The sequence below is a fragment of the Scyliorhinus canicula genome, chromosome 7 (genome assembly GCF_902713615.1).
Source record: "Scyliorhinus canicula chromosome 7, sScyCan1.1, whole genome shotgun sequence".
Taxonomy (NCBI): Eukaryota; Metazoa; Chordata; class Chondrichthyes; order Carcharhiniformes; family Scyliorhinidae; genus Scyliorhinus; species Scyliorhinus canicula.
The window spans coordinates 195,327,182-195,349,531 of NC_052152.1; the positions used below are offsets into that span (position 1 = coordinate 195,327,182).

At 49.4% G+C, this 22,350-nt stretch overlaps 1 protein-coding gene across 1 annotated transcript in view; it reads left to right on the top strand.

Moving 5' to 3' along the window:
- Window positions 1-6,250: 6,250 nt before the first annotated feature.
- The window catches only part of plcg1 (phospholipase C, gamma 1), a 163,162-nt gene continuing 147,062 nt past the window's right edge, over window positions 6,251-22,350 (top strand). The window contains exon 1 of the mRNA XM_038803589.1: window positions 6,251-7,278. Coding sequence (XP_038659517.1) covers window positions 7,047-7,278 — 232 coding nt within the window. The 5' untranslated portion in view covers window positions 6,251-7,046. The remainder of the gene's footprint in view (window positions 7,279-22,350) is intronic.

Sequence of the window (22,350 nt, forward strand, 5' to 3'; positions counted from 1 at the left end):
GGGGGTGCTGGTTCTTTATTATGTTGTACAATTTTGCTTCTGTTATTTGTTTTGTTTGTTGTTTATGTAAACGCCTGAATAAAATTATTTTTTAAAACTCAAGAACCTACCTACCTCTGCCTTAAATACTTTGTATTCATTCACAGGTACATCAGGGAGAACTACAGCTTTTTAAAAATTAAATACAGTCACATGGAACTCGCAGCGCATCCTTCGCTGTATTTCTCCCTTGTGGTCGTCATCTAGTTCCCATTTTATACGGAGCTATCCTATTGGCTAGCACTATTCCTTGTGGTAGTGGGTTACCCAAATTCTAACTACTCTCCCGGCTTGGGTCACTGTCTGTGCGGAGTCTGCGCATTCTCCCCGTGTCTGCGTGGGTTTCCTCCGGGTGCCCCGGTTTCCTCCCAAAAGTCCGAAAGACGTGCTGTTAGGTGAATTGGACATTCTGAATTCTCCCTCCGTGTACCCGAACAGGCGCCGGAGTGTGACGACTAGGGGATTTTCACAGTAACTTCATTGTAGTGTTAATGTAAGCCTACTTGGATCTAAGATCTTGTTCTGAAGTCTCTGGAGTAGGACTGAAACCTGTAACCTCTTGACGCTACCAGCTAGACTGCTATTCGCTGAGCCACTCTTCACACTGCCGCTGCTGAATTGCCCATTCCTCCGCTCCACAGCAGTGATCTGGGCGAATGAATTCACTCCGTTACTGCTGCTTCTGAACTGCTGGACTGCTTCAGTAATCTATCTCTATTCTGTGCCAAGTCACTCTCTCTCGGCTTTTGTCAACCCAGCCACTTCTTTGATCTTCCTCAACCACTTCTGTTTCCTGTGTCTCTGTGTGCATGGGCCACGCCATGTTGTTAACTGCTTGCACCCTGTCATCGTGGAATCTTCTGTATCTGGGTGTCAAAACCAAGTTCAGAGAATCCCTACAGTACAGAAGGAGGCCATTCGTCCCATTTGAATCTGCACTGGCCCTCTGAAAGAGTACCAGACCGAGGCCCGCTCCCCCACCCTATCCCCCTAACCCCACCTAACCTGCACCTCTTTGGACTTGATGGGCGGGATTCTCCAATCCGAGTTCACGCCACCACTGCTGTCGGCGACTGCCAAAGCTCCATTCGCTGCAGCGGGACGGGAGAATCCCGCCAGCGCGCACGGACAGCAGAATCCCGCCGGCGAGCACGGACGGGAGAATCCCGCCAAGATCTCTGGTAAACCACTGTTGCACCTGTATTAGGTGATGTAAGTAGGACCTGTACTACAGGTTTGCCAGTAGTCCCTGCCTGCTGGCTCCGCCCAGTGGGCGGAGTATAAATATGTGTGTCCTCCATGCAGCAGCCATTTGGCCAGCTGCTGTGGGAGGCCACACATCTTGGAGCAATAAAGGCTCAGTTGCATCCAACTCTAGCCTTTGTACAATTGATCGTGCATCAATTTATTGCTCTAGGATTTTCTAAAAGATGGACCTCCGAATCACACCGGATCGCCTGCAGCTGGATCCACAATCAAGCGACGCCAGAAAGGACTTTAATCACTGGCTAGCTTGCATCGAGGCTTGTATCAACTCAGCGACCACCCCTGTTCCAGAGGCTCAGAAGATACAGGTCCTGTACTCAAGGTTATGCTCCAACGTGTTTCCGCTGATCCAGGACGCCCCGAACTACGCAGACGCCATGGTGCTCCTCAAAGAAAACTACGCACAGAAAACGAACACGCTCTTCGCCAGGCACAGACTCGCCACTCGCTCTCAACTCCCTGGTGAGTCCATAGACTTCTGGCGGGCCCTAATCCCACTCGTCCGGGACTGTGACTGTCAGGCCGTTACGGACACCAAACATTCCAACCTTCTCATGCGGGACGCGTGATGGGGATTAGGTTGGACCTCGTACGCCAAAGACTGTTGGAAGGGGCCACACTTGACCTAGCTGAAACAAAGAAGCTAGCACTCTCCATGACGGTCGCCTTACGTAACATCCAGACCTACCCCACCAGCCTCGCGGCCCACCCCTCCTACCTCTCACGGACCCCACAGACAGCCACCCCATCGGGGGCCTTATCCAGCCACTACCCCTGCGCCACACGCCAGCCCGCGCATCCCGGGGGTCCCTGATGTTACTTCTGCGGCCAGCAGAAGCACCCTCGCCAAAGCTGCCCGGCCCGCGCTGCCCTTTGCACGGCCTGTGGCAAAAAGGGGCACTTCGCCACAGTGTGCCAGGCCCGCGCAGTTGCCGCTATCACCCCCACCCCTCTAGTCTACACACAATGGACGCCGCCATCTTCACCATCTGAGGACACATGCAGCCAGTGGACGCCGCCATCTTCTCCCCCCCCCCCCTCCCCAGTCCACGTGCGGCTCATAGGCGCCGGCTGCCATCTTGTCCAACCCTCACAAGGTGCGGCCCATGGGCGCCGCCATTTTGTCCCCCGTAGGAACTTCAGGTGCCGCCATCTTGTATCCCCCACAGGACATGGACACCGACAGCATTCCAGGACCTGGGCCCCCCAGGCTCCCCATCATCCATCGTCAGCAATGACCGACCACGACTCGCCTCAGTGACGATCGACCAGTCTCGTCCACACAACCTGGCCACCGCATCGACCAGTGTGAAAAGCAACGGCCACGTGACCTCTTGCCTGCTGGACTCTGGGAGCACCGAAAGCTTCATACACCCGGATATGGTAAGGCGCTGCTCCCTAGCGGTCCACCCTGATAACCAAAGAATTTTCCTGGCCTCTAGATCCCATTCCGTCGCGATCTGGGGGTTCTGCACGGTCACGGTCCAGGGCGCAGAATTCAGCGGCTTCTGCCTCTACGCCCTCCCTAATCTCTGCGCTGCCCTGCTCCTAGGCCTGGCCTTCCAGTGGCAATCTCCAGAGCCTAACCCTCAAATTCGGCGGGCCCCTACCACCCCTCACTTTGTGCGGCCTCGCGACCCTAAAGGTTGATCCACCTTCCCTCTTCGCCAATCTAACCCTGGATTGCAAACCCGTCACCACCAGGAGCAGAAGGTTCAGCACCCAGGACAGGACCTTCATCAGGTCCGAGGTCCAGCGGCTGCTTCGGGAGGGTATCATCGAGGCCAGCAACAGCCCCTGGAGAGCCCAAGTGTTAGTCGTTAAAACTGGGGAGAAACACAGAATGGTCGTGGACTGCAGCCAGATGATTAATCGGTATACACAGCTCGACGCATACCCCCTCCCACGCATATCTGATTGCACAGTACCGGGTCTTTTCAACGGTAGACCTCAAATCCGCCTACCACCAGCTCCCCATTCATAAACCGGGCAGTCCATACACTGCCATACAGGCGGACGGTCGTCTCTACCACTTCCTCAGAGTTCCCTTCGGCGTCACTAACGGGGTCTCGGTCTTCCAAAGGGAGATGGACCGAATGGTCGACCGGTACGGTTTGCGGGCCACCTTCCCGTACCTAGACAACGTCACCATCTGCAGCCATGATCAGCAGGACCACGATGCCAACCTCACCACATTTCTCCGCACCGCCTCTCTCCTCAACCTCACCTACAACAAGGAGAAGTGCGTGTTTAGCACGACCCGCTTAGCCATCCTCGGCTATGTGGTCCAGAACAGATCTCTGGGGCTTGATCCCGACCGCATGCACCCCCTCATGGAGCTTCCCCTCCCTCACTGCCCCAAGGCCCTCAAACACTGCCTGGGGTTGTTCTTGTAGTACACCCAGTGGGTCCCAAACTATGCGGACAAGGCCCGCCCACTCATTCAGTCCACCCACTTTCCCCTGACGGCCGAGGCGCAACAGGCCTTTGCCCGTATCAGAGCCGATATAGCCAAGGCCGAGTTGCAAGCAGTAGACAAGACACTGCCTTTTCAAGTAGAAAGCGACACATTGGACGTCGCCCTAGCCGCCACCCTCAACCAGGCAGGCAGACCCATGGCATTCTTTTCCCGCACCCTTCATGCCTCAGAAATTCGGCACTCGTGCGTCGAAAAAGAGGCCCATGCCATCGTTGAAGCTGTGCGGCATTGGAGGCATTACCTGGCCGGCAGAGATTCACTCTCCTCCCTGACCAATGGTCGGTGGCCTTCATGTTCAATAACACGCAGCGGGGCAAGATCAAAAACGATAAAATGTTGCGGTGGAGGATCGAGCTCTCCACCTATAATTACGAGATTTTGTATCGCCCCGGCAAACTCAACAAGCCTCCAGACGCCTTGTCCCGAGGTACATGTGCCAGCGCACAAGTAGACCAACTCCGGACCCTGCACGACAGCCTTTGTCACCCGGGGGTCACACAACTGTACCACTTCGTCAAGACTCGCAACCTGCCCTACTCCGTCGAGGAAGTATGGACAGTCACCAGGGACTGCCAGGTCTGTGCAGAGTGCAAGCCGCACTTCTACCGGCCGGACCGTGCGTGCCTGGTGAAGGCCTCCCGCCCCTTTGAACACCTCGACGTGGATTTCAAAGGGCCCCTCCCCTCCACCAACCGAAACACGTATATTCTGTGTGGTCGATGAGTACTCCAGGTTCCCCTTCGCCATCCCATGCCCCGATATGACATCTGCCACCGTCATCAAAGCCCTAAACACTATCTTCGCTCTGTTTGGTTTCCCCGCCTACATCCACAGCGACCGGGGATCCTTATTCATGAGCGGTGAGCTGTGTCAGTTCCTGCTCAGCAGGGGTATCGTCTCCAGCAGGACGACCAGCTATAACCCCCGAGGAAACAGGCAGGTAGAGAGGGAGAACGGGACGGTCCTACGGTCCAGAAACCTCCTAGTCTCTCGCTGGCAGGAGGTCCTCCCTGATGCACTCCACTCCATTCGGTCACTGCTGTGCACCGCTACTAACAACACACCCCGTGAACGTCTCTTTGCCTTCCCCAGGAAGTCCACATCCGGATTGTCGCTCCCAACTTGGCTCGCAGCTCCAAGACCAGTCATGCTCCGTAGGCACGTACGACTCCACAAGGCGGACCCATTGGTGTAAAGGGTGCAGTTGCTCCATGCCAACCCCCAGTATGCCTACGTGGCGTACCCCGACGGCCGCCAAGATACTGTCTCCCTCAGGGACCTGGCACCAGCAGGTTCCACACACACACACTTCCCCGGCCCGGCTCCACCCTCCCCTCCCCTGGCACTCCCAGCATTAACCCCACCAGGACCATCCGTCCTTCCCCTCCCCACGCCTGAGGATGAAGAGGATTGCGGCACGCTGCCGGAGTCACTGAACATCAGGCCAGCACCGATATCACTGCCAGCGCACTGTCGATCCCAGCGGAACATCAAGGCACTGGACCAGTTAAATCTCTAACTGGCACCAGACTTCAAAAGACATTTTTCTTTCTGATCAAATGCTGTAAATATAAATTCATCGCTGTACATAGTTCTCCACCACCCCCGCCGGACTCAATTTTAACAGGGGGTGAATGTGGGAAACCACTGTTCCATCACCTAATACAGGTGTACGGTAAGGTAGGACCTGTACTACAGGTTCGCCGGTAGTCCCTGCCTGCTGGCTCCGCCCAGTAGGCGGAGTATAAATATGCGTGTCCTCCATTCAGCAGCCATTTGGCCAGCTGCTGTGGGAGGCCACACATCTTTGAACAATAAAGCCTCAGTTGTATCCAACTCTAGTCTTTGTCCGATTGATCGTGCATCAACATCACTAAAAACAGAAAATGTTGTGAAAACCTCAGCAGATCTGGCAGCATATAGTGAGAGGAAACGAGGATTGACCATTTCGAGTCCATGTGACTCCTCCTTGTTCTCGCCATACATCAGTGTTGATTCTCTGCATCTTTTACAGTCCTCCCGACCCAAACCCCCTGTCTGTAGTTGGCATCTCCCAGCCTATATTTTCATCGCAAAAAAAAATATGCATTTCTAACCTTCAGAAACCTCATTGGATTTGTTTAAGGGATGTATGTCGTAGCTCTCCCTGTCTCCTAGCCACAGGGAGCCTTTTGTGTAGAAGGTGCATCGCCAACTCCATTGCAATGCTGCTGGTTAACTTCTGAAATGCAAGGCTGGATGTTCCCTGTTGTATCTCCCCGCCCCCCCCCCCCCCCAGCCACCTCGCTGCTTTCTGCCAGTGCCACTCGTTAAAGGGGGAGGGTGGTGGGGGAGGTGTTTTGTGTGTGTATGTGTGTGGAGCTTGCTTTGAAACCCTGGGCCGGTGATGCAGAGTTCGCACAGAGAGAAGACAGCGAGATCTTATAAGTGCGGCATTCGTTGTTTGGAGGTGGGGTTAGGGAGGGAGAGAGAAGGGGGGCGGGGGGTGAAAAAGTATCGCATTCAACCAGATGGATTTGTAAATGTAGCAGCAATGGGAGAGCAGTGAGAAAATCGAAACTGGGGAGTGGAGAGGAAGGAGGGAGAGAAAAGGTGATTTGAAAAGATTTGGGCCACATTGGAGAGATTCAGTCTGGTTTGGTGACTGGGGGGGGGGGGGGGGGGGAATGTGAAATCTGCTATCAAGCAGACTTCCGGAGCATCGCCTTTTTAAAATATATCAATCTCAACCTCCACCAGAGAGAGAGGGAGAGAGAGTGTTGCACACAGACACAGATTTGTGTGTGGGGTTTTTTTTTTTAATAATCGATAACTGCAGCGGAAGAAGCGAAACCGAGACCGAGGAAGGAGGTGGGAAAGGCAGAGAGAGAGGGGGGGTTTAAAGGGCAGATTCTCTCTCTGTGTGCACTCAGAGGGGGGAGAGTTTACAGCGGTGTATCTTCCCAGTCCCTCAATCGCGTGGAGCGGGGACAATAGGGTGGAGGAGGAAAAGAGCTACTCGTCCAAGAAACTGACCCTGAAATCGCACTGCCCCTGAAATCGCATTGCCCACCCTCCCCCTCTCCCTCCCTCCCTCTTTCAAAGCCTTTTGATTTATGTGTGTGTTTAATTCTCTCTCTCGTTGCCCCCACTTCCCCCTCTTCCCCCCCCCCCCCATCTCTCAATTTTCTTAGCATTGCTTCCCCCTGATCTTTAAACCCACACGCACTCCACACACACAGACACAAAGCAGAGGGAGAGAGAGGGGGGGGGGGGGGGAGAGATGGCTGTGGCTGCTGGAGGAGGGGGATTCCACAACGGCTTGCTGCAGCAGGACCAGGGGGCCCCCAGCGAGCCCCAGATCGCCGAGCTGTGCAGGAGTTTGGAGGTGGGCACCGTCATGACTCTGTGCTACTCCAAGAAGTCCCAGCGACCCGAGAGAAGGACCCTGCAGGTCAAGCTGGAGACCCGGCAGATCATCTGGAGCCGGGGAGCGGAGAAACTGGAGGGAGAAAGTGAGTTGACAAGTTTTGTCCCTTTTATTCAGCAGCTGGGAGGTTGGGGGGGGGGGGGGGACAAAGTTAAATGACCATGTCAAAACTTTGCCGCCTCCATAAAATATTTTTTTGTTGTCTTTTAAACTCTCTAATTTAAAAGGGCAATGCCCATTGGTGATTGGGTATGTGTGTGTGTGGGAGGGGGGGGGGGGGGGGCAGCAGTTATGTGGCTCTAATAACAATCTGAAAATGTCTGGCAGCATCTGTGGAGAGAGAAGCCAGAGTTAATGTTTCGAGTCCAATATGACTTGAGAGTTCTGTTGAAATAATTATTTTGCACTCTCGACTCTGAGATTTTGATTCCCTGTGTTGTTCAGTCACTTGGTGGGGCCCACCTGCAGTTCTGGGAGATGGCCCTTGCCATTTCTATACCCCCCCCCCCCCTCCCCTACCCATTACGTTAATTGGGGTCATCCTTAATTCGAGCAGGCAGCTTCTGCGCACATTTTACTTCTATTTTGTGAGCCCCCAGTGGGACAAGTCAATCCCTGGAGTTCGAAGGCTGTTAGCCCAAGCACAGTGCGGATCTCCTCCGTTACGGGCAGCACAGTGGTGCAGTGGTTAGCCGAGATCCCGGGTTCGATCCCGGCCCTGGGTCGCTGTCCGTGCGGAGTTTGCACGTTCTCCCCGTGTCTGCGTGGGTTTCGCCCCCACAACCCAAAAGATGTGCAGGATAGGTGGATTGGCCAACTGAATTACCCCTTAATTGGAAAATGGAATTGGGCATTCTAAATTTTAAAAAAAAAAGATCTCCTCAGTTACCTGATGGGTTCGTAGGAGTTGGCATAAACTTGGGCGTATTCTCTCTCTCTCTTTCCCCCCCCCCCCCCCCCCCCCCCCCCCCCCCCACCCAAATATGGAAGGTGATCTATTTGAGGTGTTTATAAAGTCCTAACTCGGAGCAGTCGATGAAGTGAAATAGTTTTCTGTGCTGGAGGAACCCAGATCAAATTGGGCACCATCTTAAAATTAGAGCTAGGCCACTGAGGAGTGAAGTTGAGAAATATCCCCCCCCCCCCCCCCCCCCCCCACACACACACACAAGGAATTATGGAGCGCTTACCCCTAAATGGCCACGCATATAGGATCAATATAATGTTGTAACTGAGATTAATCAGTTCTTAGTATGAAACAAAGGTGGGTAAGTGGATTTGATATAGATCTAATTGAATGGTGGAACAAACTAGAGGGGCTGAATGGCTGTTACTACGTACAACATATTGTTGCTCATTGAATAAAATGGAATGGATGAAACCACCAACTCTCATTTACAGCTTATACACAGAACTTTAAAACCGTAGATCAAATTACTTCCAGGTTAGTCTGTTCTAAAGGATTCCTGTCCCAAGCATAAACTTAAATGTCAGTTCTAATGAAGCGTTGCGCACTCTCAATGTTAACCTAGCTTTCCTTTTTCCACGTAATCTCTGACCTGCTATGTGTTTTTATTTTATTTAGAGTATCGAATCCATTTTTTTAAAATTAAGGGGCAATTTAGCATGGCCAACCCACCTACCCTGCACATCTTTGGATTGTGGGAGTGAAACCCACGCAAGCACGGGGAGAACGTGCAAACTCCACACGGACAGTGACCCAGAGCCGGGATCGAACCTGGGACCTCGGCGCCGTGAGGCAGCAATGCTAACCACTGCGCCACCGTGCTGCCTCTGCTATGTGTTTTGAGGACTTTCTGTTAATTATTTCTGTTTTGCAGTGAGTGTTTTATTTGCATGCTACATTTTGTGTGCTCCTAAAGTACTGAACTCAGATTTAATTATTCCGGTGTCCACTGGTGCCTCACGGCGCCGAGGACCCGGGTTCCCCACAACCCAAAGATGTGCAGGGTTGGTGGATCGGCCACGCTAAATTAATAATAATAATCTTTTATTATTGTCACAAGAAGGCTTACATTAACACTGCTGTGAAGTTATAGTGAAAATTCCCTAGTCGCCACACTCTAGCGCCTGTTCGGGTACACTGAGGGAGAAATTGGGGGGGGGGGGGAAACAATCTGGCACTTTAAATTTTTTGAAAAATAGTAATTACTCCGATGTCAACGTTGCTCAACACAGCGCACCTTTTAAAACCCTAAGCATCTTTTTGCTGGACGCAGGGCTTTCACATGGATGTTCTATTCTGATTGAATTGCCTAAGTTCTGCTCATTGGTCATAGTTTGTTACGAAGCCATATAGGTCTGAGACCAGCCGTTATTGAGCACTGACGGTCGTGATGAAACAAAGAAGGAGAAAATGGGAGAATCTGGCCAGTTACCAGCATCCTGAGATGCACTGGTAGAACATGGGCACATTAGGTGTATCAGTTGGCCTAATGAAAGAGACTCTGTTGTGAAAGACAACTTGTCTCTCATATAGTCATCAAGAGTTTTTACAGCACACAAAGAGGCCCTTCGGACCATCATGTCTGTACCGGCCATCTAGCATCTCTTTACTCTAATCCCATTTCCCAGCACTTGGTCCCTTGCATGCCATGGCATTTCGAGAGCTCATCAAAATACTTCTTGAATGTTGTGAGAGTTGCTGCCTCCACCATCCTTTTCAGGCAGTGAATTCCAAATTCCTACCGCCCTCTGGGTGAAAAGGTTTCCCCTCGCATCTCCTACAAATCTCCTTAAATCTATGCCACTTGGGGAAAGTTCTGCTAAGGGGGAAAGTTCCCTCCTATCTATGCACCTCAATTGGGTTCTCTCTCTTCCCCCCCCCCCCCCCCCCCCAGCCAACCTTCTTCTCCAAGGAAACCCCACCCCCGCCAACCTTCTTCTCCAAGGAAAGCAACTCTCATCTTTCCTGTCTGTCTTGATAGTGGGAATGCTACAACCCAGGCAACATCCTGCTGAATCTCCTCTGCATCCTCTCCAGTGCAATGGGCTCCCATGGGCTCTTGCCTTCTTGCCCAGTCTCCCATGCGAGACCTTGTCAAAAACCTTCCTGAAGTCCACGTAGACTACATCAACTGCACTACCCTCATCTACAGGCCTAGAGACCCACACAGACAAAGAGGGAATGTTCCTAATTTCTTCTTTTGAGTAACCCCGTGCACTTTCTGTATTCCTCCGGGGATCCAGCTGTTTTGAGCCCTCGGTACCAGCCATAAGCCTCCCTTTTTTTTCCTAATCCAATCCTGGATATCCTTTTGACAACCAGGGTTTTCTGGATTTGTTGCTCCCACACTTCACTTTTACGGGAACATGTTGACCCTGTGCTCTCTCTCTTTCCTTTCTGAATGAAACCCACTGATCTGATGTAGATTTTCCTACAAGTAGCTGCTCCCTGTTGAATTTTGCCAGATCCTGTCTTATCCTGTTAAAATTGGCCTTCCCCCAATTTAGAAACTTTATTTCCGGTCCATCTTTGTCCTTCTCCATAACAACCTTAAATCCTTAAACCTGCTCACTGTAACCAAAATGCCCGCCCGCTGAAACTTCTACCACTTGCCTGGCTCCATTCCCTCAAACTAGGTCCAGCACCACTGGCCCTCTCTTTGCGTTCTCTGGGCAGGTTCAAACAAGGATAATGGCCACTTGATGAGGGCTACACGTTGAATCATACAGTGCGACAAGTGGCTAGTTACAGGAAAGGAAGAACTTTGAAACAGAGGGAGAAGATAAACAGACACTATTTCTGCCAAGGGGAATGGACGTTTTAAAATTGTGATAACCATGTGCCCTGTCTTGAGCTCAGCATGTTCAGGTCTTAGTGTGTTGTGGGCCGTAATGAACAGCTGACGACATTTCACTGTCATGGAGACTGCCTATTTCCACCTTTTTTAACACAGCCCGACAAGATTCCTGTTTCATTTGATGTTGAAGCCCTCCTCCATGCCTTTGTTACCTCCAGACTCAACTATTCTCACTTCCACCTCGCTGGCCTCCTACCTTCTACCCTCTGTAGGGTGGCCCAAACACTTTGCTATTTCTTAATCTCTCTCCAAGTCACGTTCGTAATCTCTCTCCAAGTCACGTTCGCTCATCAGCCCTGTGCTCGCTGATCTAAACTGACACTCAGTTAAGCAATACCTTGATTTTAAAATTCTCATCCTTGTTTTTGAATCCCTCCATGGCCAACCCATCCCATCATTTGTAATCTCCAACCCTCCAACCCCTCCATGATATCCGCACTTGTCCAATTCTGGCTTCTTGAGCATCCCTGGTTTAATTCATTCTACTTTTTGGCTGCCGTGCATTCAGCAGCCGAGGGTCTATGCTCTGCAAGTCTCTCCCCCAAACCCTTCCATCCCTCTTTCTTCCTTGGCCAAGCCTTTGGTCATCTGCCCTGAAGACTCCTCAGATGGCGCCTAACCAAATTGTTTGACTCTCCCTTGAAGTGCCTGGGGGGGCGGGGGGGGGGGGGGGGGAGGGATAGAATTTAGCTTTCAGATGACCTGTGGAATAAAATTAGCAATTTCCCTTTGTCACTCTGTAGCTGCTTAAAGACATTATGACCCAAAAACCATTGCCCGTAAAGTAGTCGGATTTATCAGCAAGTGATTTCTGCCCTGTCGGAGAGCCTGTCGTTTGAAGTGCTGTCCTCGACTAATATTGATGCCCACACCTGAGACACGGAGATGATAATCACTTTTTGGTAAACCCGGGGCAAACTTTTTATTGGAGACATGGCTGTGAGCGAGTGTTCCAAACACTTATCACATCTGCTCTGTTTTCTTTTGTCCTGTGACTCTGAGAGTGACCGTGAGGGAAAATAAATGGGTGGTTTGTGGGTGACGAGGTTGTAGTTGAAATGCCTACGAATCTGGAAGATGGATTTAATAAGTTTAATCCCAGCCTCATGAAAGCATGGCAGACTACGGCACAGTGCAAGCTGTTGTGGGGAAAATCTCGGGCATTGGTTTATTAATATGTTTTTAGCTTTCTCATGCGATATGACTTCCACCTCAATTTTGGTTTTGGCCTTTTTATTGAACAATCAATATGGACGAGCTTTATCCTCTTGCATTGCTGCAGTATTTTGCAATGGTCACCGTTAGGATGACGTTACTTTGCAACTAGTTCAGTCAGACATTGACATTTGCGAAACATTGTGCACGAGAGCGAAGAAAAGGTGAAGAATCATACGGAGAAAATAGAAGCAGGAGGAGGCCATTCAGCCCTTTGAGCCCACTCCGCAATTCATTATGATGATTGCGGATCATAGAGTTCAATAGCCGGGGGGGGCGTCACGGCGGCGCAGTGGTTAGCACTGCTGCCTCACGGCGCCGAGGACACGGGTTAGATCCCGGCCCCGTGTCACTGTCCGTGTGGAGTTTGCACATTCTCCCCGTGTCTGCGTGGATCTCACTCCCACAACCCAAAGATGTGCAGGGTAAGTGGATTGGCCATGCTAAATTGCCCCCTTTTTAAAAAACAAAAAAACATTTTATTAAGGCATTTATCATTTTATAACAATAAACGGTACCCCCCCCCCCCCCCTTATTGCCTCTGCTGACAGTTTAGCTTTCTCCGATGAAGTTGCTAAACAGCTGCTGCCTCCGGACGAACTCTAACATTGCCCCTCTCAGGGCAAACTTAATTTTCTCAAGTTTGAGAAACCCAGCCATGTCGCTAACCCAAACCTCTGATTTCGGGGCCTTCGAGTCCCTCCACGCTAACAATATCCGTCTCCGGGCTACCACGGAGGCAAAGGCCAAAACGTCCGTCTGCCTCGCCCCCTGGACTCCCGGATGTTCCGACATTCCAAAGATCGCCATCTCTGGACTCGGCACCACCCTTGTTTTAAGTACCGTGGACATGACATCCGCAAATCGCTGCCAGTAACCTCTAAGCTTCGGGCATGCCCAAAACATATGGAGCTAAATTGCCCCTTAATTGGAGATTTAAAAAAAAAAAGTTCAATACCCTAATCCCCATATCCCTTGACCCCATTAGCCCCAAGAGCTGTATCTAAATCAACCGGCATCCTAAACACTTGGAACTTATTTCTGGTGCTACATTATGACTCTTCCACAGGATATATTTCAGCTAGAGGTTGGAATGTGCGAGTGATTTATCTTTTTCTTGGAACGTTTTGTTGGAGGAGCAGAAGAAAAGGCACCATTTTGCGGGTAATATTCGTGAATCGGAGGCAATTTGCTGTTGTATAACTTTCATCTTGGCTGTATGCTGAGATGAATCAAAACTCCTTTCAGGTTGGCCCCCACATCTGGCATGATGAATATCAATGACCTCACTGCCTTTATTATTAAGTGTAGGAGTATTATAACAGCCTTGACAGAATCCTGCATTTATACATATCCCATGCCACTCGTGTATCGTGCTGTGCAAATCCTCGACCCTACAAACCCTGTGGTTTTAAAGAAAGTCTCTAAATTGAAACCCTTTACCGACGCTGTTAAAATCAGTGTTAACGATCTTTTGGTTCCATTTTGTTTTTGTTTTTTTCTGAAACTTCATTTTGGGCAGCTCCTCCTCATGGTCTGAGTGGATTTGAAACAGTGAGTAGCTAAGGGCAAAACCCCAGGTTTGGACCCTGGCCACCTGCTGAGTTATGTGAGTGCAGTCAAGTGGTCTCCTCTTCTCTGCGCAGGTCGGGGGATGGGGAATTTCTCCCCCTCTTGCTACTTGGAGACCCCAGTACAGTGTGTGCATGTCTGGGTGTACAGTGAGGGCAGGATCAGGCTCTGCAGCAGTGGCCTCTTTGTTATCGAATATCCAGGCTCAGGCAGGAATAAGAATCGTGGGAAAACGCTACCCCATGAGATGGAGGCCAAAAAGGGAAGTTTACAGTTTGTTCGTGAACAAAGTTAAACCCATCTAAGGGAGAGTGGTAAAGTGAATCCAAAGTTGCCTTAATGGCAGAAAGGGCAGGGTAATGGTTGACAGATGTTTCTGTGACTGGGAGGCTATTACCCAATGGGGTTCTGCAGGGCTCTGTACTCCCCCATTGCGTTTTGCAGTTTACATTCATGATTTAGATTTAAATGTTAGGGGGCATGCTGAAGAAGATTGAGGAGGAACAGTGAGGAGGAAAGCTGTAGCATACAAGGCTATGGACCGAGTGCTGGAAAATGGGATTAGAATCGATAGGTGATTGATGGCTGGTGCAGACATGATGGGCCAAAGGGCCTCTTTTTATGCTGTAAAATTCTACGACTGCAGGAAGGTGGAGATGGTCTGGTTGGAAGGAAAAGTGCCATTTATTCCGGAGATGTGTGAGGCAATGCATTTTGGAAGGTGCAGCAAGGCAGTGCAGTGCCCAGTAAATGGGAGGATGCTGACGAGTGTGGAGAAATAGAAAGGGGACCTTGGACGTCCTTAAAGGCAGCAGGACAGGTTGATAAGGAGGTTAAGAAAGATATAGCATAGGAAGGATATACCCTTTATTAGACAAGGCATTGAACATAAGCGCAGGATGGGGTATGCTCGAACTTTTAAAAACACTAGTTAGAGTGTTAAACCTGGTTCTGGTCACCATATTACAGGAAAGTTGTGATTGCAGAGGAGGTTTACAAGGATGTTAGTAGGACTGGGAAATTTTAGCAATGAAGAAAGAGGGGGAGGGGGCTGAAAGATGACGGAGTACAAAATTATGAAGGACTTAGATGGAGTAAATGGGATGACTTGTTTATCTTGGCAGAGGGTTTAAAACCAGGGGTCATAGCTTTCAAGTGGTTGGATGGAGAATTAAAGGGGGACGGTGGCACAGTGGTTAACACTGCTGCCTATGGCGCTGAGGACCGGGTTCGATCCCGGCCCCGGATCACTGTCCGTGTGGAGTTTGCACATTCTCCCCGTGTCTGTGTGGGTCTCATCCCCACAACCCAAAGATGTGCCGGGAAGGTGGATTGGCCATGCTAAATTGCCCCTTAATTGGAAAATAAATAATTGGGTGCTCTAAATTATTTTATAAAAAAGAAGAATTAAAGGGGAGATGTGGAATTTTTTTTTTCATCCAAAGGGAACTGCTTGAAAGGCTGATAGAAACAGAGACACTTGCCCCATTTTCAAAATGCTTTGATGTGTCTACAGATCTAGCGCGGGAAGGTGCGATTCGGCTGGGTAGTTGGCCAAATGGTCTCCTGTGTCATAAGTCTTCTTTGAGTTATTTGATTTTTGTGGTAGAGGGAAAGGAATAATATTCTCCTTAAAATATTAAATAAGATGCCTCCGAGAGATGTCGCCAGACAGAAATTGACACGACCCACCGAAGGAATTGTGTTACGGCGGCTCGCTAAAATCTTTTGTCTAAGATCAAGGTTTTGAAAAAGACCACAAGTGGGGGGAAAAAGGAAGCGTTTAGGGAGAGAATTCTAGAACTTGGGGCCTAGGTGGCTAAAGGCAGCCTACATTGGGGCAAAGGCAATGGGAGAGGAATAAGAGGCTAGAGTTGGAAGAAAGGAGTTTTTTTCAGAATTCTTTCACGAGATGTGGGCATCTTTGACTGGACCAGCATTTTTACTGCCCACCCCCGATTGCCCTTGAGAAGGGGAATTGGAGGGTTGCAGAGCTGAAGGATGTCGCAGAAATGGGGAGGAGAAGGAGATGGGGCCATGAAGAGATTTTTAAAAACATTTTTATTCGTTCATGGAACTTGGAATTTGGGCGCTGCTGAGGGCATTTAAGAGTGAACCATGGGGTGGCGCAGTGGTTAGCACTGCTGCCTGCGGCACTGAGACCCGGGTTCAATCCCGGCCCCGGGTCACTGTCTGTGTGAAGTTTGCACATTCTCCCAGACACACACAACCCAAAGATGTGCAGGTTAGGTGAATTGGCCATGCTAAATTGCCCCTTAATTGGAAAACAAAATAATTGGGAAATCTAAATTTAGTTTAAAAAATAGTCAACTGCATTGGTCTTTAGTCACATGTAGGCCAGACCAGGTAAGGACGACATATTTCCTTCTCGAAAGGATATTAGTGAACCAGATGGTTTTTTTCTGACAATCGACAGTGGTTTCATGGTCACCTTTAGACTTTTAATTCCAGATTTTTCATTTAATTTAATTTAATTCAGATTTTACCATCTGTCATTGGCGGGATTCGAATACTGGTTCCCGGAGCATGACCCTGGGTCTCTGGATTGCTAGTCGAGCAACAATGCCACTAGGCCGCTGCCTCCCCAAAAATTGGTGGCGTTGAGAGGCGTTTGAACGCCTGGAGCCCAAATAGGTCAGCAAACACTGGGGTGGTGGGCGAATGGGCGTAGTACAAGGTGCAGGCAGCAGACTTTTAGATGTGCTGAATGCGAGAGTGAACAATGGGAGGGGTCAGTCAGGAGAACATTGGAATAGCGGAGTGTGGGGTTGACGAAGATTTCGCTGAAGCAAGGGGCGGGGGAAATATGTGTATTTTGTTTGAACTGAAATCGCTGGCCTTGAAGGAGCTCTGAGCCCGTCTGTCAGAATTGATTTATAATCAGTGGAGCTACTGACATTTATCTAAGGGAATGATTCAGCATCTGCTCAGTATATTAATTCATTTTGTTTCTAAGCAGTTTGGTATCCTTTCCAAGCCTCTGCTTCCAATTATACCATCTATTTAAGCAAGAATATTAAATGAGGAAAATCAAAAGCAAGGAATTTTCAAGGCTTAATGTGAATGTGTTTAACTTACTATTAAGGGGGCCTGATGCCGAGCCTTCTCCTGATTAGTTGTCCAAGGGGGTGACATTGACTGTCCCAGGCTGCGCATTGCTTGACTGCTTCGTTACGGAGTGCGGAAGGTGTGGAGGGAAAGAAGGCATTATGAATCATTTTCAGTTTCATTCCTTAATAAAAGCAAATTACTGCGGATGCTGGAATCTGAAACAAAAGGGACAATGCTGGAAAATCTCAGCAGGTCTGGCAGCATCTGTAGGGAGAGAAAAGAGCTAACGTTTCGAGTCCGATGGCTCTTTGTCAAAGCTTTGACAGAGAGTCATCGGACTCGAAACGTTAGCTCTTTTCTCTCCCTACAGATGCTGCCAGACTTGCTGAGATTTTCCAGCATTGTCCATTTCGTTTCAGTTTCATTCCTTGTTTAACGTTCTCTCCCAGTGTGCATGTCATCTTCCTGTCTCTGTTTCCGATATTTAGCATTTATCTCTGTTCGTTCTGGGAATGTGGGAGTCCCCGGCAAGACCATTCTTGTCCCTAGATGCCCTGAGATGGTGATTGTGGATCTTTTGTTCCAAATTCATTCTCGTAGTGTGGACATCATTTGTAAGACGACCATTTGGAGGCTGGTTCAGCACAGTGAGCTAAACAGCTGGCTTGTAATTCAGAACAAGACCAGCAGCGCGGGTTCAATTCCCGTACCGGCCTCCCCGAACAGGTGCCGGAATGTGGCGACTAGGGGCTTTTCACAGTAACTTCATTGAAGCCTACTTGCGACAATAAGCAATTATTATTATTACTTATTGCCCGTCCCTAGTTCCCTGAGAAGTTGGTGGTACGCACGGTTGCACAGTGGTTAGCACTATTGCTTCACAGCTCTAGGGTCCCAGGTTCAATTCCCGGCTTGGGTCATCGTCTGTACGGAGTCTGCACGTTCTCCCCGTGACCACATTGGTTTCCTCTGGGTGCTCCAATTTCTTCCCACAAGTCCTGAAAGACGTGCTGTTAGGTGAATTGGACATTCTGAAGTCTCCCTCCGTGTACCGGAACAGGTGCGTCAGAATGTGGCGACGAGGGGATTTTCAACAGTAACTTCACTGCAGTGTTTGCATGTCTGCATGGGTTTCCTCCGGGTGCTCCGGTTTCCTCCCACAATCCAAAGATGTGCAGGTTAGGTGGATTGTGGCGACTAGCCTACTTGTGACAATAAGCGACTTTCATTGGCTGTACTGAATTGGCCGTAGTGTTCAAAAAGGTTCGGTGGGGTTACTGGGTTGTGGGGATAGGGTGGAGGTGTGGACTTAGGTGGGTTGGTCTTTCCGATGCAGACTCGATGGGCCAAATGGCCTCCTTTCTGCACTGTAAGTTCTATGTCTAATGTAAGCCTACTTGTGACAATAACAAAGATTATTATTATTATTATTATTATTATTACAATGGAGTTGCTCGTTACGTCACTTCAGAAGGCAGTTAACGATCAGCCATGTCGCCATGGGCTAAACCGGGTAAAGATGGCAACAATCCAAAGCAACATTTGGAACTGGTTGTCACTGCATTTGTTAAACTTACCACTGACCTCCTGAGATTATATTTTCTCCTTCCTATTTATCCTTTTCTCTCCTGTCTCTTTCCTCCCTCTTCTGGCTTCCCCCACTTGGTTAGCTTTTTAGGTTGTGATGTCTGTATGCATGACATTGGGCAAGTGGTGGTCTATTTGCAATTTGCTTTTAGATTCAGATTTGGTTCCTCCTAATACTGTATCCACATATTTTGGGTCGGAGGTTATTGGATAGCAGTTGGGAGCAGTAACCTTTTACACTGGGTATTTCGACAACCTTTTATATGCCAACCTGGTTGGTGCGAACTGGGTTGGTGCTCGGCTGACAGGAATCCTGGCTTTACCATACTTATGGGGATAAGACAATAAAGCTAGTGGCTAAAATGAAGCAACTTCTGCACAGTGCCATCCATGTGCCTTAGTGTTAACCTCGGAGAAGTCCCTTCACTGCCATTGAGAGTCCCCTTCCTGCATTAAACATCCTTAAGGCCCCTGTGCAGAGCTGTGCTTTTTCGCTGTGTCAGGACTATTGCAGCTTCTTGCATGTAGGGTCATTGGAACCAGCTGAGTGAAGCTCTAACCGTACCATTGGAATGTAGTGGAAGTCACCTCCGACGGCACACTCGTCCCTGCGGCCATACTGACTCAATTTCAGCATTTGGAGTCAATGAGTTTTAACAAACAGCGGAACCTGTTGCCCGGGTGACTTCATGCCAGTTGTGCTCAGGTCCACAAGTTCCTTCCTTTCTTAAACCCTTGGTGATCCTTTGCTGGCAAGGTGTGCTGGCACTTCAATGGCCAATCAATCAGCTAATCGGTTGGCCCGGAGCTTCCATGCTTATTGGTGGACCAGCACTGCTGGATTCACAATGGTCCAAGGGGCCAGCCGCAAGGTTCCACGCTGTAGAGGCGAATGCCGAAGTGGCCATGTGCTCTCACCTGGCAATGTAATTGCCGACCTTCGCCCCACTGCTGCCAGGAGAGTTGCTACCTCCTAAATCGGGCAGCACAGTAGCATTGTGGATAGCACAATGGCTTCACAGCTCCAGGGTCCCAGGTTCGATTCCGGCTTGGGTCACTCTCTGTGCGGAGTCTGCACATCCTCCCCTTGTGTGCGTGGGTTTCCTCGGGGTACTCCGGTTTCTTCCCACAGTCCAAAGATGTGCGCAGGTTAGGTGGATTGGCCATGATAAATTGCCCTTGGTGTCCAAAATTGCCCTTAGTGTTGGGAGGGGTTACTGGGTTATTGGGATGGGGGGAGGTGTTGACCTTGGGTAGGGTGCTCTTTCCAAGAGCCGGTGCAGACTCGATGGGCCGAATGGCCTCCTTCTGCACTGTAAATTCTATGAATTCAGTGAAATCCACTGCCCGATCTACTTTATGGTGAGTGCGTTTTGAGCTCGAGGGGAAGAATAGTAGCAAAAGAGTGTCTACAACTATTGACTAGTTGTGTGAGGTTGTTGCTGTTGATGATACTCATTTGCAAGGGGTGAGTATAGGGGACATGGGGAAGGAAAATCATCCCCCAGTGTCCACTTTATTATAAAATAAAATATTCTGTGATGCACTGCCCTCTGGCAAGATTTCACCTGCAGTTTCATTTTCTGAGTCAAGTGTACACCGCTTAATATCGCACCATCTGGCCTCTTCTCATTTGGTGGAGTAGTTAGGAGTGTTCACTGGTCATTGGCTCCAGTGGATGCAGGGAAAGAGAAACACTAGTCTCATTCTGCCCAGTGCTCTCTGCTGGATATACTGGGCTGTGTAACCATCGCCGGTGCAATAGTCTGCCAACATTCACAGAATAGATTCACACACATGAAGGAAGGGCAGTAAGACCAGTTTCAGAGAGGTCCGGCGGGGGGGGGGGGGGGGGGGCACAGACCTGTCTGCCAACCAGATCCTGTGCACGCACCCCGGCAAGAACAAAACGGGTAATTCTTGCATTCAGTAATTAAACTTGAGCGACTCTTTAGATTTGTCGAGGAGTAAAAAGAAACTTTCATTTCAAACGATACACCATAAGGGGGTATGTTGAGCACCTGCAGTCTGAAAAAAGAGCCTATTCTTGGACAGGAGCTTATTTCATAAAAATAGGAACGGGTGCATCTCGGTTCTGGTGGGAGTGGGTTGTGTGCTTTCTGCACTCCACGCCAAGCTGTTCCTGTTCAAGAAGCTTGATACTGAGCCCAACGTTGCCACAAACCCAGAAAAATAATTTATCTAGCTGTTTAAGGACATCATAGTTGTGATTGCATAAAGGAGTTGATTGAATGGCTAAATGTACTGAAGCATGTAGTGAGGTGATGTTGATGCCACTCTTTTCAATGCATCCCATCATTGGGAAACAAATGTTTGCCATGCCAACGACACCCACAACCCATGAAATAATTAGTTTTTATTTTAAAAACTCTCTCCACACCCTCGGCTTGGCCATATGAGGTTCTTGGTTCAGATGTGTTTTTCACTATCCGACTAATATGACCATATCTGTAACTGGTGCGCCCTTTATGAAATACTGTAGTAGATTGATCAACACATGCATCTTGTTGACTATCAAGTGCTTGGTGTCTAAAGGGCACTATTATGTTTATGGGCAACATATTTGCCAAAACTGTAATTTCCCAGAATCGTCGTATTTCTTGCAGAGTGAAGGTTATATTCAGAGGCAGGTGGTGCAGATGTCCCACAAGACAGCCTGGTGCCTTTTCCCCTGCAATTTACTGCTGTGTTTGTAGGCGGTGGTCGAATGGGATGAGGTGGCAGAATCTGTGTACATATAGAAACTGGGAGTTAATCTGTGAGGTATTGTTGAATGTTACAAATGAAGTTACCCACATAACAGACTTGAAACCGTGTTCATTCATGTTCCTAAGGGGAATGGAATGAAGCTGAAGTTAAGGAAGAGTGATGCTAAATGGATATTTTTTCACATTAGCAGAATGTGGGTAGTTCGAACTCTCCATTAATTTCCATTTGATAGATAACTTAAAGATAAACACACAAGGAAATGATAATGACGTTTACCAGCGAAACCAAATTGAAATGTGGCAAACTGAGGAAGCAGACAGATTAATGGATTGGGCAGGTATATTGTAATGCATTCTGAATACCCAATAATTTTTTTCACCTTAAGGGGCAATTTAGCCTATCCACCGACCCTGCACATCTTTTTGGGTTGTGGGGGTGAGACCCATGCAGGCATGGGGAGAATGCGCAAACTCCACACGCACAGTGACTCAGAGCCTGGGATCGAACCTGGGTCTGCAGCGCAGTGAGGCAGCAGTGCTACCCACTGCACCACCGTGCCACCCTTGCAATACATAGAAATAGTAAGAAGCCTTGGCGGAACTTGGCTATAAGTTTCTGCTCGGCAATTCTGCGTTGTCCTGAAGGCCGCCTTGGAGAACGCTTACCCGGAGATCAGAGGCTGAATGCCCTTGAATACTGACGTGTTCCCCGACTGGAAGGGAACATTCCTGCCTGGTGATTGCCGCGCGATGCCCATTCATTTGTTGTCGCAGCGTCTGCATGGTCTCGCCAATGTACCACACTTCGGGACATCCTTTCCTGAAGCGTATGAGGTGGACAACGTTGGCCGAGTCGCCCGAGTATGTACCGCGTACCTGGTTCCGCACACTTGAGTGCGGCCTCAACCGGGACCTGGGATTCATGTCGCATTACATTCACCCCCCCACCCACCATCTGGCCTGGGCTTGCGAAATCCTACCAACTGTCCTGGCTTGAGACAATTCACACCTCTTTAACCTCTTTGATCTGTAAAGACTTGATTACCTGCAAATGCTCGCATTCTAAGCATTGTCTGGCATCTTTGAATTTGTCTATATATATATATATGTTTCTGGAACATACCCCTTCATTCACCTGAGGAAGGAGCAGTGCTCCAA